The following is a 17,478-nucleotide window of genomic DNA, read 5'->3' on the forward strand; positions in this document are numbered from 1 at the left end:
GGCCTTGAAACTAAAGCGCCACAATTATTACAGTGGAGACTGAGAACTAATGACTGTGATAATCTTGTGCAATAGCTTGGCAAGCCAGTATTTCTCACTCTGCTAGGTGGTAGGTCTGACATCCTGTGCAGTCTGTTATAGTCTGGTAAGACTATCTGTTGCTTGCTCATTAAAAAAAAAAAAAGGAGCAATAATTATTAGACAGTGAAGCTTGAGGGGGGGATTCTTCTGGTTAAAAATGAGAGATCCTAATGACAGCTATTATTACGTTATATTCGGGCAAGCAATTATAATTTGAAACATCTTCCGGAATTTGGGGTGTAATTTTGGACACAGTTATCAATGAAGCATCAGATAAATCAATTATATAAGAGAATATTTTTGAAACTTCACTAATTAAGAACAATTAATTACCTGATCACTTAAGAATGAAAGTTCAAGCTGCTATTTTATCTCAATTAGATTATTGCAACACATTGTATGTTGGTTCACATTCTAATTTAGTTGATAGGCTGCAGCTTCTCCAGAATGTTGCAGCAAAATTGATGTTTAAGTGTAACTCCTTTATTGACAAACTTGCATTGATTGCCATTTCGAGCATGTGCTGTATTTAAGTTTGTATGGTATTTTCTTACGTGGTTATTGTTCGGTTTTTCATATTCCTCTATTAACATACCCAGTCTTCTGTGAAAATTCTTGTTTTTTTGTACTCTATCATTGGGTTTTCCGACAATTAAGAGTTTGATTTGAAAGGATTTTAGATGGTTCATTTGTATACCAATCTAGTAGGATTTGGAATTCAATTCATGCGCAAATTCATACACTTTCTGGATATTTTTTGTTTCAGAAGGCATTGAAAACCTATTTGACAAATATTTGAATATGTGATTTCTGATGTTGAACTTTTAGATCTTTTGGTTCTGTATTCTTATAATCTGTATATCTGATTTTTTTGCATTTTTGTTTTACTGTTTGTATATCTTTATCTTTTGTAACCCACTTAGATTTTTTTAATGATGGAAGCGGGATATAAATGCCAAGAATAGAATAGAAAAAAATTGTTGCCAAAATTTTCAGTTTTAAGCTGGCTGGTTCTTCCACTCTTGGGGTGTTTAACACCTGGCAGTTCCAAGTCCCTTCCTCCCTCCCCACCTCTTCCTAGCTACCTCTCTAAATTTGAGAGGGTAGATATCTTGTGTCTGTTTCTTTTTTGAGCAGGAAATTCCTAGAGAGCCTAGCCTGAACTAACTTAACTGATCAACAGACAAGTTGTTGCTGTACTCTGGAAATGCTTTTTTCTCACTAACAACTGCTGCAAAGAAGGAAGATCTAGCAACCTTAATTGCCCAGGTCTTATCTATTCTAAAGATTTTAGTGGATCGGCTTGCTAATCCCTCTACTTTTCATGATCCTTTGTTGGTAGGGATCAGGAAACACTCTAACTGTCTGATTATTCAGTACTATTTAACCAGCCAGGAACGGCTCTTGGCTGGTTAAAAAGCACTTAACTGGCTATCCGTGAATATTCAGCAGAGCATAGCCGGCTATCTCCTGCTGAATATTCACGGTCACATTCTAAAAAAAAAAGTCTGCTTTGTTGGCATATTTTAGAGTGTGGAGAGTTTTTGAAGCTTGGTGTGAACAGAAGAGGTTATTTCACTACAGTCTTCCGTTTCAGACATTTTCAGTGGATGATCTGGTTAAGGGTTTAGCTCTTGCCTCATTGAAGTTTCAACATGCAGCTTTATTATGCTATAGAGGACTAGTAAAAGATAAGAACTTGTCTTCTCATCAGGAAGTAGTACAATTTCCTACAGCACTTAGATCAGGGGTTCTCAACCCCGTTCTCAAGATACACCAAGCTAGCCAGGTTTTTAAGATACCCACAATTGGTTTGCATACAAGAGAGGCAGTACATGCAGATCTATCTCATTCATATTCATTGTGAGTATCTTGAAAACCAGCCTGGCCTAATGTATCCCAAGGATTGGGTAGAGATACTCTGTTAGATTGATTATTTCTCCTCGTTGTTCAGTATTCCCTCTTTGAATTTGGTTCTTCTCACTTTGGTACTAGCTCCCTTTCCAGCTTATAATCGAAAGAGAAAAACGCCTATATTGCGACCCAAATCGGGAGATGGGCGTCTTTCTCCCATGGGCGCCCAAATCGGTATAATCGAAAGCCGATTTTGGGCGTTTCCAACTGCAATCCGTCGCAGAAACGGGTAAAGTTGATGGGGGCGTGTTGGAGGCGTGGTGAAGGCGGAACTGGGGCGTGGTTATCGGCCGAGGAGAGATGGGCGTTTTTAGCTGATAATCGGGAAAAAAAAAGGCGTTTTTACTGCGATTTTGGGTCACTTTTTTGGACCCTTTTTTGTTCACGAACAGGTCCCAAAAAAGCCTCTATGCCAGCCTCAAATGCCGTACCCACCTCTATGACTGCAGAATGTGTGCTATCCTGTGACAGCCTTTCCCTGGTTCTGATGTGGCTCTCGGGTGAGTGTGACACCTTTTTCTTTTATGCGCACTGCAGAGTCACATCAGCAATGCATTGTGGTGGGTGTAGGGTATTGGGCTCCGTGATTCCACTAGTTTGTGGCAAATGCTCACCATGTTGGTGGTTGGTAGGCTCTACTCCCATGGTGCTTTTCCCCCTGCTTACTGGGTCAGAGTATGCCCTGTTTTGTTTCCGGTAGTCCATGAGGTAGTGGCCATTTTTGTAAGCCAGTTTTAGATCCCTTTCACGTGTTAGCCACGTTACAGAACTTAGTTCTTCCCTTGAATGTGGCTGAAAGAGGGCATTGTACACCATTCTGCCAGCTCTGAACTACTGCTCATCTCAGTACCAGGGAGACTCGTTGCCAGTGGGGCACAACCTCTGATCTGCAGTTAACTGTGAGTAAGCGTGCTTATTCCAATAAAGGACGTTTTCGGAGAGATTAGTCTTCAGGTGTCAACTGGTGTGCCAATGTTATATAGCAGCAACCAGTACTAGAGGCCTGCGTGTATGCAGGTCCCTGGAGCACTTTTAGTGGGTACCGCAGTGCACTTCAGCCATGCGGACCCAGGCCCATCCCCCCCCTACCTGTAACACTTGTGCTGGTAAATGGGAGGCCTGCAAAACCCACTGTACCCACATGTAGGTGCTCCTTCACCCCTAAGAGCTATGGTAGTGTTGTACATTTGTGGATAGTGGGTTTTGGGGGAGGGGGGTTGGGGGCTCAGCACCCGTGGTAAGGGAGCTATGCATGTGGGAGCGTTGTCTGAAGTCCACCACACTGACCTCTAGGGTGCCCAGTTGGTGTCCTGGCATGTCAGGGGGGCGAGTGTACTACAAATCGTGGCCCCTTCCACAACCAAGTGGCTCGGATTAGGATGTTTTTGAGCTGGGTGTTTTTAGTTTCCATTATTGCTAAAAAAAAAAAACGCCCAGCTGAAAAACGTCCATTTTATCGAAAATACGGTCTGTCCCGCCTCTTCACGTACCCGTTTTCGGACATAGACGCCCATGGAGATAGGCGTTCGATTATGCCCCTCCACGAACCCCTTCAATGGGCATCCTTGAAAGATCTTAGTTCTTGTCACTATTTGTTCAGCTTGACGGATTTTAGGGCTGCAAAAATGTTAGATCTCGGGGTCCCACCCAACATGATTACTACTTTGGTATGTACCAAGCATCTGAACTGGTTTGGTGGAAGATAAGGAAGGTTAAGTTATTTCTTACTTGCTAATTTTCTTCCCTTGAGTCCCTTTAGACCAGTCCAGAACACAACACACCCTTGGTAGGTATAATTTTTGTGCCAGATGTGCTAACATTTCATTTCAAATTTTTTTCCCTCTACTGCTGTATGTTAGTTGTGTGTATGTAAGTTTTTGGATTTAATAGTTGTCTATTGACAAGTTCTTAGTTCTTTGGGAAGTGTGTTATACCTGTTGACTACTTGTTTGCTTTTCCTATACTGGCTGGCCAAGCTGCTGTACAGGATTAAGGCATGACATCACAGCTCAATAGGTCTCAATCTCCACCTGCTGATAGGATGGTAAACCGAAGCTTCTAGACTAGTCTGGAGGGACTCAAGGAAAGAAAATTAGTAGGTAAGAGCTCATTTAACTTTTCAAACTGCCTTCCCCATTCATCCCCTCTCCTGATCACAGAAAGCACACACATGTATGCCAAACACACATGTAAAGACACACACTTACACCCCCCTCCACATGTGTGCATGCACACACACACGTTTACATGCGGCATGGTTGGAAGGAATTGCATGAGCTATGCTATACATATTTTTTCAGTCAAAGAATAGTTAAGCTCTGGAACTTGCTGCCAGAGGATGTGACAGCGGTTAGCATATCTGGGCTTAAAAAAGGTTTGGACGAGTTCCTGGAGGAATAGTCCATAGACTGTTATTGAGATGGACCTGGGATAAGCCACTGCTTGCCCCAGGATTGGTTAGCATAGAATGTTGCTACTAATTGGATTTCTTCCAGGTACTTGTGACCTGGATTGGCCACTGTTGGAAGCAGAATACTGGGCTAAGTGGACAATTGGTCTGACCCAGTATGACTATTCTTATGCTCTTATAATAGTTTCTACCGTTTGGCCCAGCACTGATATCAGGCTCACCAGACTTTAGTTTCTTGGATCACACAGAACCCTTTTATTCTTTCCAACAAAAATGGATTGAGAAAGTCTGTCCATCTAGGGGAATGGGGGGTTGAGGCCTATGAAAAATTAACGGGATAGGATGAAACGTGGCATGTGGGGAAACCCAGAAAACCCCACACACACATTGAGTTTGGAAATGGGCCAAATCAAACTGGGGGTTCTAGAGAAATGAGCCCCACAGAATATGGCCAGTGCATTTTTATGAGAAAAAGAATTACAGCTTCTGTAAAACAGATAGAATGAATGTATGTTTCTGTTTGTTTGTTGACTTGATGTACTGCTCTTATAGACAGGGTGGATAAGAGCGGTTTACAATACTACCAAGAAAATTTAGTTAGAAAGGAACACCAATTCAGTTAAGAACAGAGGAGAGAGAACATTCAGATCTTCACTCGTTCAATTAAAACAGCAATGTAAATGCAGTAATATTAAACAAAAAAATAACTACTTGAGGCAGGCAAAAAACTCCTAATCCCCAAAATTACTGTAGGAAAGATTGAAAAATGGGTTTTCAGCCCGGATTTAAATTTAGTGGCTGACAGCTCAATATGAAGATAAAAGGGAAGTTTGTTCTGTAATCTGGGGGCATGAAAACAATAAGCCGAGTTCCTGGTGGTTTCATAACTGGCCTGAGGGGAAGGAAGAAAAAGATGGTTAACATTAAAGCATGATTAGAAGTATACGAAATACAATAATTAATTGGTAAACAGTGTAGACTAAACAGAAGTGGAAAGGCATAGCCATATTTGTGAGTTCTACATAAACGCATGAGGCAGTAGTCTGTAAAATCTGGAGTTGTTTCAGTTGTGATTTAGGAATACCTACATAAACAGAATTGAGAGCGCGCATGAGGGTATGCAGAGCAGAAATATCTTTTTTTTTTTTTTTTTTTTAAACTTCTCAAAAAGCGTAGTTTGCGTAGAGAAAGAAAACCTAATTACAAAACACGAGCGATCTGAGCTTGAAACAAGAGCTTTGAGTCAAGGAATCTGCCTCGCTCTGTTCTGTAGCAATTACTGTGTTAATATGTGAGAACTTAAAACCTTAAATTTGAGGGACAGTTATAGTTGACCATAAAAATGTAGGAAAACCTCAAAGGAGCTTTTGCTAATGTAAGCAAAAGAATGACACCTTTTTAATGCAAATTGTTTTTAAAACCCTGAATTTTGTGTGTCTTTTACAGAGGAATTCGAGTAGGATACACTCCCGATGTACTGACTGATGCCACTGCAGAGCTTTCTGTAGCACTACTCCTAGCCACAAGCCGCAGGCTCCCTGAAGCAGTGCAGGAGGTCAAGAAGTAAGTATGTGAAAAATATTAGAGGTTTGTTTTAGCTCAGCACCTTTAGCTATACAGTAGGACGCCATTTATCTGGACTGTCCTCTGTGGAGAGTGGTCCGGATAATCATAAATCCGGATAATTGGACATAACTAATTTTTATCAAGAAAACACAATCACAGCATTGTATGTTGAACGCTTTTTTCTCTGCCACGTCCCTGCAAGCTTAAAGAGCAAGGTTTTTCTCTGCAGCATCCAAGCAAGATGAGAGCAACAGTTTTTTCTCTTTGCATCCCCACAAGCTTAAAGAGCAAGGTTTTTCCTCTGCAGCATCCCCGTAAACTTTTTTTTCTGCTGCGTATGAGTCAGGAGGAAAAGATAAAGGCCGGTAAAGGAAAGGTCAGGGCTTTTCTCTGCTGTGTACCCGCTCCCGTTCATATAATTTCCTGCAGCAGGCTGTGCGGATCGCGAGGATTGGCTGATAATCCAGCTTATTTTCGAAAGACAAAGACGCCCATATTTCGTCCCAAATCGGGAGATGGGCGTCTTTCTCCCGTGCGCGAACAAATTGGTATAATCGAAAGCCGATTTTGGTCGTCTTCAACTGCACTCCGTCGCAGGAACGAACAAAGTGGACGGGGGGGGGGGGGTGTCGGAGGCTTGGTGAAGGCGGGACTGGGGCGTGGTTATCGGCCAAGGAGAGATGGGCGTCTTTAGCTGATAATCGAAACAAGAAGGGCGTTTTTGATGAGAATTTGGTCCGCTTTATTTGGACCCTTTTTTTCAGGTCCAAGTCCCCAAAAAGTGCCCCAACTGACCAGATGACCACTGGAGGGAATCGGGGATGACCTCCCCTGACTCCCCCAGTGGTCACTAACCCCCTCCCACCAGAAAAAAAACACTTTACAAACTTTTTTTGCCAGCCTGTATGCCAGCCTCAAATGCCGTACCCACCTCCATGACAGCAGAATGTGTTCTATCCTCTGACAGCCTTTCCCTGGATCTGATGTGGCTCTCGGGTGAGTGTGACACCTTTTCTGTTAAGGGCACTGCAGAGTCACCTCAGCAATGCATTGTGGTGGGTGTAGGGTATTGGGCTCCGTGATTCCACTAGCTTGTGTTAAATGCTCACGATGTTGGTAGTTGGTAGGCTCTACTCCCATGGTGCTTTTCCCTCTGCTTACTGGGTCAGAGTGTGCCCTGTTTAGTTTCCGGTAGTCCATGAGGTAGTGGCCATTTTTGTAAGCCAGTTTTACCTCCCTTTCATGTGTTACCCACGTTACTGAAAGTGGGCATTGTACAGCATTTTGCCAGCTCTGACCTACTGCTAATCTTAGTATCAGGGAGACTCTTTGCCAGTGGGGCACAACCTCTGATCTGCAGTTAACTGTGAGTAAACGTGCTTATTTGAATAAAGGACGTTTTCGGAGACATTAGTCTTCAGGTGTCATCTGGTGTGCCAAGGTTCTACAGCAGCAACAAGTCCTAGAGGCCTGGAGCACCTTTAGTGGGTACCGCAGTGCACTTCAGGCAGGCGGACCCAGGCCCATCCCCCCTACCTGTAACACTTGTGCTAGTAAATGGGAGGCCTCCAAAACCCACTGTACCCACATGTAGGTGCCCCCTTCACCCCTAAGAGCTATGGTAGTGTTGTACATTTGTGGGTAGTGGGTTTTGGGGGAGGGGGTTGGGGGCTCAGCACCCGTGGTAGGGAGCTATGCATGTGGCAGCTGTTTCGGAAGTCCACCGCACTGACCTCTAGGGTGCCCATTTGGTGTCCTGGCATGTCAGGGGGGCCAGTGTACTACGAATCCTGGCCCCTCCCACGACCAAATGGCTCGGATTAGGACGTTTTTGAGCTGGCCGGTTTTAGTTTCCATTATTGCTAAAAAACAAACAAACGTCCAGCTCAGAAACAAACAAGTCCATGGGATTTGGTCCGTACAAACCGTATTATCGAAAAAAAGATGGACGCCCATTTTTTCTGAAAATACGGTCTGTCCCTCCTCTTCACGTACCCGTTTTTGGACATAGACACCCATGGAGACAGGCGTTCGCGTTCGATTATGCCTCTCCATGGGTCCGGATAATTGGACATCCGGATGATTGTTCAGATATTCGGCGTCGTACTGTACTACAGTTTTGGAAGAGAAGACATGCACACATTTGTAGTTAGAGATTAACTGCTACAAAAGTGAATATTAAGCCACGTGCTCTTTATCTGAATTATCCAGATCAGTGATTCCCCGGGTGTTGTTCCAGAGTCCTTGGAGTGATCCTATTTGGACTATATTTGGTGCCAGTCCAAACCCATAAGAAACTGAACTGCCTACCAGTGCACCAAAAGCTGTGACTGGAAAAGCTGCAACAGGTGGTCAGCTGCCCAGCTCCAAGTTTTGAGCAAGTTTTATTATGTCTGGTTACAAGGATGACAGGATTCTGTAAATATCAGGTTATGTGTGTCCATGAGTAGCAGCCATGTGCATCTGCATTCTCTAATCAAGCACCTAACTTTGGTTTCTAAGTGACAGGGAGAGCTGCAGAAAGGTGAGAGACAAGTGCAAAGGAGCCGTCGAGTATGCTGCGGTTCACCACCATATTGCTACTGCAGTCTCCCAAACATGGCTTGCACTGCCAATAATGCTGCTGCCTCTTATCTGTTGGGGGAGTTCTACATAAAGAAATATTAAAATTTTGCATATTTGAATAATAACTTTTGTTTGCATACTAACTCAACTGGGATGTCTGGTTACAGTTTATTTGGATTTTGCTCACACCTTTTTCAGTATTAGCTCAAGGTGAGTTACATTCAGGTACACTGGATAATTTTCTGTCCCAGGAGGGCTCACAATCTAAGTTAGCATGCAATGAACGCAAAAAAGCCCATTCAATTCTCATAAGCTTCTTCGCATTTCAGCACACACTAATTGGTAGTGTTTCTTTGTAAAAGGAGCACTAAGCTTTGGACCTGGAGCAATGGAGGCTTAAATAACTTGCCCAGGGTCACAAGGACCAGCAGGGGGAATCAAACCCAGTTTTCTAGGTTCTCGGCCTACTACTCTATTAGGCTACTCCTTCAATCTAGGAGACTTAAGGGGGAGATGCATTAACCCCCCCCCCCCCCCCCAAAAAAAAACCCATACCTTTTGAATCCTCATTAAAGCTGAGCGATTCTGAAATAGTGATCCATGCAGGAGGAAATCACATGAAAATGAGCTGCTTGCCAAAACAGTGAGGGAACAAGCCGGTTGGTAAGCTGCGAATGCGCAGAACAGTCAATCGCTAAGCGTAGTTCATGGAAAAGTTGACCACCTTAAGCAGCTCTCTGCCATTAATAAGATCAGGAGGTGGTAGCTCTATGCTTGTCAAGTTCCAAATAAGTTTATTTAAACCAGAAATTTCTGTGAGTGCTTGAAAATTCTCCCTTAAGACTTTTGATTGAACCTATATATAAGTTGTCAAATTTTCCATGACATGTAACTGGACACCCCACCAAAGTTGACAACATGGAAGGGGGAGCTTCCTTCTGTGTTGGAGGACCCAGGGAAGAGGGAGGGAGTCTACCAGTAAACTTGCTTGACAACTGGTAGGAACATATTGAAACTGTGTAAACTAGTGGGGGCAATTAAGATCTAAATTCTAGTAGCAAAACAACAAAACAATAGTTGCTCAGCTATGAATGCCCATAGTTAGAGGAGGAGGTTGATGGTCCTTTCCCAAAGTCCTCCGAGAGTTGTCTCCCCCCCCCCCCCCCCAACTCCTTCCCCTCTCATCCCTGCCAGGATCCCCCCTTATCTCATGATGCCCCCTTATCTCCTCCACTTTGTCTTAGACCATTACACAGGAGATCTAGCAACACTTCTTCAGTAAGTAACTGTCCAGCATAGGGCTTTCTAGCACTCCTAAGATGACAGGGGTTTCCATGGGTTTCCATGGTGACAGGAAGCTCATGCTGGAGGAGAAGTGGAGCATCACTGTTAACAACCAGTTGATATTCGGGATTTGGGATTTAGCTCACACCTTTCTTCAGTTGTAGCTAAAGGCAAGTTGCATTCAGTTATGGTAGGTATTTTCCTGTCACCAGAGGGCTTGCAATCTGTTTGTAGCTGAAGCAATGGAAGGTTAAGTGATTTGCCCGAGATCACAAGGGGGTTTGAACTGGACTTCCCTAGTCTCAATCTGCTGCTCTAAGCATTAGACTGCTGTTCCCTAAATAGCCTCTCTAATTAAACACTTTTTCTTTTCCTTTTGTGAAGGTTAGTTTAAACATCTGTTCCTTGAAATCAAAGAACTTCAGGTTTTGTTTCCATTATAAACTGTCTTGACTAATTTCCTTTCTCTCACTGGTAATCAATAGAAATAAAACAAAATAAAACATGGAAAAGAAAATAAGATGATTCCTTTTTTATTGGACATAACTTAATACATTTCTTGATTAGCTTTCGAAGGTTGCCCTTCGTCAGATCGGAAATAAGCAAATGTTGGTAGATGACAGTATACATAAGTGAAACATCAAAGCATTTCAGTGACAGTCTAACAGGATTGGGATGGATAGGTGAGGGACAGGGAGATATGCATGGAGATAGGAGGGTGACAAAGCAGTACAATTTTATGGTTTATAATGGGCTAGAAAACCCAGATCTTTGTTAAGTCCTGTCTCGTGGGTGTCAAAATATTTAATCATTCTGACTTCACAGGTCTTACGTTCCTGTATTGTTTTAAAGTTCCCTTTCAGGATTTTTACCATGAAATCACTGGTACAGTGTTCTGGTTTTGTAAAGTGCTGCCCCACAAGCATGACATCTTTATTGGTACTAGCATTTTTCATATAGTGTCTATGTAAATTAAATCTCTTCTTTAGTATCTGACTTGTTTCTCCAATGTAGCAGCCTCCGTTGCATTTTTTACACTGAATGATATATACCACATTGGAAGATGAGCACGTGAAAGATTCCTTAATGTTGATTTACAGTGAAATCCTATTTCTGCCACTGATACTGTTTGACCTTGGGTAAGTCGCTTCACCATCCTTTTCTCAGGTACAACTTACATTGTAAACCCACTGTGCCAGGTTAATAAATATAAATAAAACAGCTTTGGAAAATAGTGATACCTTTTATTGGACTAACATATTTCAAAATAATTGTATTAATATTCACCAGAAAAAAATTCCAAAATACGCACACATCAATCAATACAAAGTATGATAGAACAGAATAGAGCAAGATCAATTTCCAAATAATCAAGTTAAGCGCACCCAAAGAACCTTCCCTTAACTCCCAAACTCCAAACTATTTTGCTACAATCCAACAAAGGCAGAAAGTTTTTTTTTGTTTCTTTTAACTTCCTGCCCCTAATAGACATTGAGCTAGACCCCCCTTCCCTACTCTCCTCATTCATAAAGAACCCCCCACCTCAGTCCTCATTTGTCCCCCAGCAAAGTATATATAAGCACAGCTGGATGTTCATGCTATTCAGCTCAGAGAGTTCAATGTTAAATTTCTGAGACATGGTGATAAAGCTTGAAGATAAGGTTCCCAAACAGAGAGAGAGAATATTTTCCACTTGGGAGTCAAATTTGCCTTCTTCGCCTCCCAAGTCATTAAAGTATGGCATTGCCATGCCATCCCCAATATCATGGGGATTCTGAATGGGTCCAGAAAATTAATATACATTTCTTAGAAACATAGAAACATGATGGCCATGACGGCAGATAAAGGCCAAATGACCCATTCAGTCTGCCCATCCTCTGTAATCCCCAATTCTACCTGTTCCTAAGTGATCCCACATGCTTATCCCATGCCTTTTTAAATTCTGGAACAGTCCTTGACTCCACCACCTCCACCGGGAGGCCATTCCAAGCCTCCACCACCCTTTCTGTGAAATAATACTTCCTTAGGTTACTCCTAAGCCTATTCCCTTTTAACTTTGTCATATACCCCCTTATTCCAGAGCTCTCCTTCATTTGAAAAAGGCTCTCTTCCTGTACATAAATGCCCTTGAGATATTTAAATGTTTCTATCGTGTCTCCTCTCTCCCTCCTCTCTTCCAGCGTATACATGTTGAGGTTCATAAGCCTGTCCCTTTAATTTTTGCATTCAAGACCGTTTACTAATTTCGTAGCTGCCCTCTGAACCAACTCCATCCTGTTTATATCTTTCCGTAGGTGTGGTCTCCAGAACTGCATGCAGTACTCCAAATGGGGCCTCACCAGAGACTTATACAACGGCACTATTATCTCCTTTTTCCTGCTGGTCATGCCTCTTTTTATGAACCCAAGCATACTTCTGGCTTTGGCTGTCGCTTTTTCTACCTGTTTGAAAGCTTTAAGGTCATCAGACACAATCACCCCCAAGTCCTGCTCTTCCTTCGCACACTGAAGCACTTCACCCCCTATATTGTACCGTTCCCTCGGATTTTTGCGACCCAAGTGCATGACCCTGCATTTTTGGGGATTAAACCTTAGTTGCCAAATATCGCTCTATTCCTCTAACTTCGCTAGGTCCTTACTCGTGTCATTCACACCCTCCAGGGTGTCCACCCTGTTGCAGAGTTTAGTATCATCCGCAAAGAGACAAACCTTACCAGACAGCCTCTCCGCAATATCATTCACAAAGACGTTAAAAAGAGCCGGCCCTAGGACCGATCCCTGCAGTACTCCACTGACGACATCCTTTTCTTCAGAGCAAGCTCCATTTACCACTACCCTCTGTCTCCTACCAGTCAACCAATTTTTAACCCAATCCATTACTCTAGGTCCCACTGTACCTGCTTTCCTAACCGGTAACCTTCTCTGAGGCCTGTGATCCCCGATTTGTCAACCCCATCTAACAAAAACCCTCTGATGTCAACCTAATTTGCTGCTGGAGTAATAAACTGAGATAGTTCACCATTCACCACTAAAAGAGATGTATTACAAGACATTCCCAGAAAGCATGAATAAAAAAGAGTGGAGGAGTAGCCTAATGGTTAGTGCAGTGGGCTGTGATCCTGGGGAATTGGGTTCAGTTCCTACTGCAGCTTCCTGTGACCCTGGTCAAGTCACTTAACCCCCTGTTGTCCCAGGTTTAAAAAACAAAACAAAACCTTGGATCAGTGATTTTTCCATTTTTTTCATGTCAAGGCACACCATATTTTTTAAAGGATATATACGTTATCATTTAACAAACAAGTATTACGATTGCGTTTAAAGTTCAGTAATTACATTTGTAATCATTGTGTTATCTTTATAGTTATATTTTTATTGAAGACACTAGTTGGCAAAAGGGCAACAAAACACTTCAAAGATATCAAAATTAGCCACAAATAACATGCATTCAAAAACATGGAGGGCACCATTCAAGAAATATTATAATTCTCATGTCATCTGAGCCATAGCAAAATAAAACTCTCCACTACTAAGCACATTGTGAACAAATCAAAACCTGAAAAAATCCGTACATGTATATAAGTAATGCCACACTGGGAAAAGACCAAGGGTCCATCGAGCCCAGCATCCTGTCCACGACAGCGGCCAATCCAGGCCAAGGGCACCTGGCAAGCTTCCCAAACATACAAACATTTTTCCCAAGTCCATTTAGTAGCGGTTTATGGACTTGTCCTTTAGGAAACCGTCTAACCCCTTTTTAAACTCTGCCAAGCTAACCGCCTTCACCACGTTCTCCGGCAATGAATTCCAGAGTTTAATTACGCGTTGGGTGAAGAAACATTTTCTCCGATTTGTTTTAAATTTACTACACTGTAGTTTCATCGCATGCCCCCTAGTCCTAGTATTTTTGGAAAGCGTGAACAGACGCTTCACATCCACCTGCTCCACTGCACTCATTATTTTATATACCTCTATCATGTCTCCTCTCAGCCATCTCTTCTCCAAGCTGAAAAGCCCTAGCCTACTTAGTCTTTCTTCATAGGGAAGTCGTCCCATCCCCGCTATCATTTTAGTCGCCCTTCGCTGCACCTTTTCCAATTCCACTATATCTTTCTTGAGATGCGGCGACCAGAATTGAACACAATACTCAAGGTGCTGTCGCACCATGGAGCGATATAACGGCATTATAACATCCTCACACCTGTTTTCCATACCTTTCCTAATAATACCCAACATTCTATTCACTTTCCGAGCCACAGCAGCACACTGAGCAGAAGGTTTCAGTGTATTATCGACGATGACACCCAGATCCCTTTCTTGGTCTGTAACGCCTAACGTGGAACCTTGCATGACGTAGCTATAATTCGGGTTCTTTTTTCCCACATGCATCACCTTGCACTTGCTCACATTAAACGTCATCTTCCATTTAGCCACCCAGTCTCCCAGTCTTGTAAGGTCCTTCTGTAATTTTTCACAATCCTGTCACGAGTTAACGACTTTGAATAGCTTTGTGTCATCAGCAAATTTAATTACCTCGCGGGTTACTCCCATCTCTAAATCATTTATAAATATATTAAAAAGCAGCAGTCCTAGCACAGACCCCTGAGGAACCCCACTAACTACCCTTCTCCATTGTCAATACTGCCCATTCAACCCCACTCTCTGTTTCCTATCCTTCAACCAGTTTTTAATCCACAATAGGACTTTTCCTCCTATCCCATGACCTTCCAATTTCCTCTGTAGCCTTTCATAAGGTACCTTGTCAAACGCCTTTTGGAAATCCAGATACACAATATCAACCGGCTCCCCTTTGTCCACATGTTTGTTTACTCCTTCAAAGAATTGAAGTAAGTTGGTCAGGCAAGATTTCCCTACACAAAAGCCGTGCTGACTCAGTCTCAGTAATCCATGTCCTCAGATGTGTTCTGTAATTTTGTTTTTAATAATAGCCTCTACCATTTTCCCTGGCACCGACGTGAGACTCACCGGTCTATAATTTCCTGGATCTCCCCTGAACCTTTTTTTAAAATGGGCGTTACATTGGCCACCCTCCAATCTTCCGGTACCACGCTCGATTTTAAGGATAAATTGCATATCACTAGCAGTAGCTCCGTATGTACACATACGTCATACAACAGTAGCACTAATCCCTATGATTTAAATAGCAAGAATCCTACATATGAATAGTTCAGGGCCGCTTTTACCAATGGGCAAAGGAAGCAGATGCCCTGGGCCCCCAGCATATAGGGGGCCCAGCTGCCCCGTTGTACATTGGTAAATTTGTACTTGAGTCTGAGTATGTCTGTCTCCCTTCTCTGCCTCATCTTAGTCCTGCATCTCTCTCTCTCTTCCACCCGCTGTCTCCCATCCTGTGGTCGTCATACTTCTCTGGCACCGGTGATTAAGAAAGTCAGTCTTCTACTGGCGTCGGAGCCTTCTCGAAGCAAGTGTGGCATTTATGGGGGGATCGTTTTCTCTTGAAGTGGACAGGATGTCATTTTATATATTTGGGAGTTCGGTTGGCGATATATGTCTTTTCCCTCCACGCAATCAGTGTAGCTTGTTTGGTGAGATATACACAGACTTGTTTGGCAGGTTGGAGAGATCTGCCGCTGTCGTTAATGGGGCGTTTAAGTATTCTGCATATGGTCATTCTGTCCCGCTGGCTCTACCTTCTTCAGACATTGCCACTTCTCCTACATCGCAAAGATTATCGTACTTTAAACCAAATATTTACCAAATTTTGTTGAGCATCTAAAAAACCTAAATTAAAAGTGTGCATGTTGCTGGGAGCAAGGGGGGGTTGGGACTGCCATGTCTTCTTAGGTACCTCTTGGACTGATTGGATGGGAAATTGCGTTTTATGCCAGTAGACATAGAACATGCATACTATGCCCCCTACTCCTTTTTTTCATTATTGCACTGCGCCGGCTCCCAGGTGCCTTGACAGTTTCAGGGGGACTATTGCTACCCCCATTGCGGGCAGTTTGGCGGATTTTGGTGAAGGGTCTGGGCGATAATCCCACAGTGACAGACCAGATCCCGATTAGAGGCAATGTTTCCTTCCAGCTGGGGATGGACAGCATTGTTTTTCAGTCCTGGGAACGTAGGGGGGTGACAAGACTGGAACATTTATTGGGGGAGACAGGTTATCTTCTGTCTTATGAGATGCTTCAGAGGATCTTTGGGGTGGGCTGGGGGAATAGGTATGCAAACTGCCAGATCAAGCATTATGTAGCCTCTTTAGAGGTGAATCTGCTTTGCCTGCGCATGGGAATGAAATTAACAGCTTTTTTTTTATGCTGTCTCTGAGAGGTGGATTGGTGTTTTGGGAGCACATAAGGCCTTGCTTCAACTGGCCCCACCTAAAGATTTGAGAGACATACGAGAGCGATGGGCCCATGATTTGGGGAGAGACCTTATGGTTTGGGATCTGATTATTAATTTAAGGTGCATCCCAGCCCTGATGCAGCGTACATGGCTACAGGAAAGCTATTACAGAATCCTCTTTCGTGCATACTGTTCCAAAATGCAGTTGCATTATGCGGGGGCCGTCCACTCCCCCGTCTGTGCAAAATGTACCTCAGCGGATAATTCTTTCATTCATGGCCTTTGGAGCTGCCCATTGATACAAGGCTTTTGGATCCAGCTGGTGAATTATTGGCGCCTGCAGCGCTTTCACACGGAGGTGAGAGGCGCTGTCAGGTCAGTGCAGGGGGCCTGATACGGAGGAGGGCCAGAGCAGCAGCGGGGGTGGGGGGGAGGGTGGAGGTTGGTGCGCACGATGTTTGTTTCCAGGCGGCAGCGTCCGACAGTGACTCTGACTCTGTTTCCCTCTCTGTTCCGCCCTCTGACGTCATCATGTCTTGACGCGAGGGCGGGACAGAGAGGGAAGTCACTACTGCGCATTTGCAGGTGAGTCGGTCACTTGCCGTTTATATGTTTGATAGATAGATAGATATAGACTTTCAGTCATGGAGAAACAGTCATAAGTTGATTGTATAGCCTTTGCAATTATTTTGTATTTTAATCCTAAAAAGAAATTCTATAATTGTTTGCATTGTTTAAAAATATCCTGACAACGTTGTTTGTAATAATCCTTAATTATTTATTTTTCAGTGGTGGATGGAGGTCCTGGGCACCAGAATGGATGTGTGGACATGGACTTTCTGAAAGTACTATAGGAATTATTGGATTGGGTAGAATAGGTAACTAACTGCATATTTTGAGTACATGGTACTTGTAATAGAATGTAACATTTGTTCTTGGCTACTACTTGCTTGCAGCTCTGTTAGGGGCCCTTTTACTAAAATGTGCTAAAATACGGGCTTAGCAAGTTTTAACTTGGGACTTCCCTTGTTTGACGTGCCAGTATGCTCAAGATTTTTTTTTCTTCAGGTGCTATAATAATTTTATCCATTAGCGTGTGGAACTTGAAACAAAATAATGCAGTAGCACCCACCACCTTCTATTTAGGAGGCACTAAGTGCTCCCACATTTAGCGCACGCTAACTGGACAATGCAGACTTATCAGAACTCGCTAGCTGGATAACACTTCCTTGCCCATTCCCCACCCATGGCAGTGATAAAAGTCAGCACAAGATCTGGAAATGTGAAGATATCTTGGTGAGATTACCAGTGAAGTTCTGGGACTTTCTCTTT

General features: G+C 43.2%; 1 protein-coding gene across 1 annotated transcript in view; it reads left to right on the plus strand.

Annotated features, from left to right (window-relative positions):
- Positions 1-17,478, plus strand: part of GRHPR (glyoxylate and hydroxypyruvate reductase) — an 87,378-nt gene that overhangs the window by 26,826 nt on the left and 43,074 nt on the right. Inside the window, exons 4-5 of the mRNA XM_030194366.1 lie at positions 5,852-5,968; positions 16,936-17,024. Coding sequence (XP_030050226.1) covers positions 5,852-5,968; positions 16,936-17,024 — 206 coding nt within the window. The remainder of the gene's footprint in view (positions 1-5,851; positions 5,969-16,935; positions 17,025-17,478) is intronic.

The sequence above is a fragment of the Microcaecilia unicolor genome, chromosome 2 (genome assembly GCF_901765095.1).
Source record: "Microcaecilia unicolor chromosome 2, aMicUni1.1, whole genome shotgun sequence".
NCBI lineage: Eukaryota > Metazoa > Chordata > Amphibia > Gymnophiona > Siphonopidae > Microcaecilia > Microcaecilia unicolor.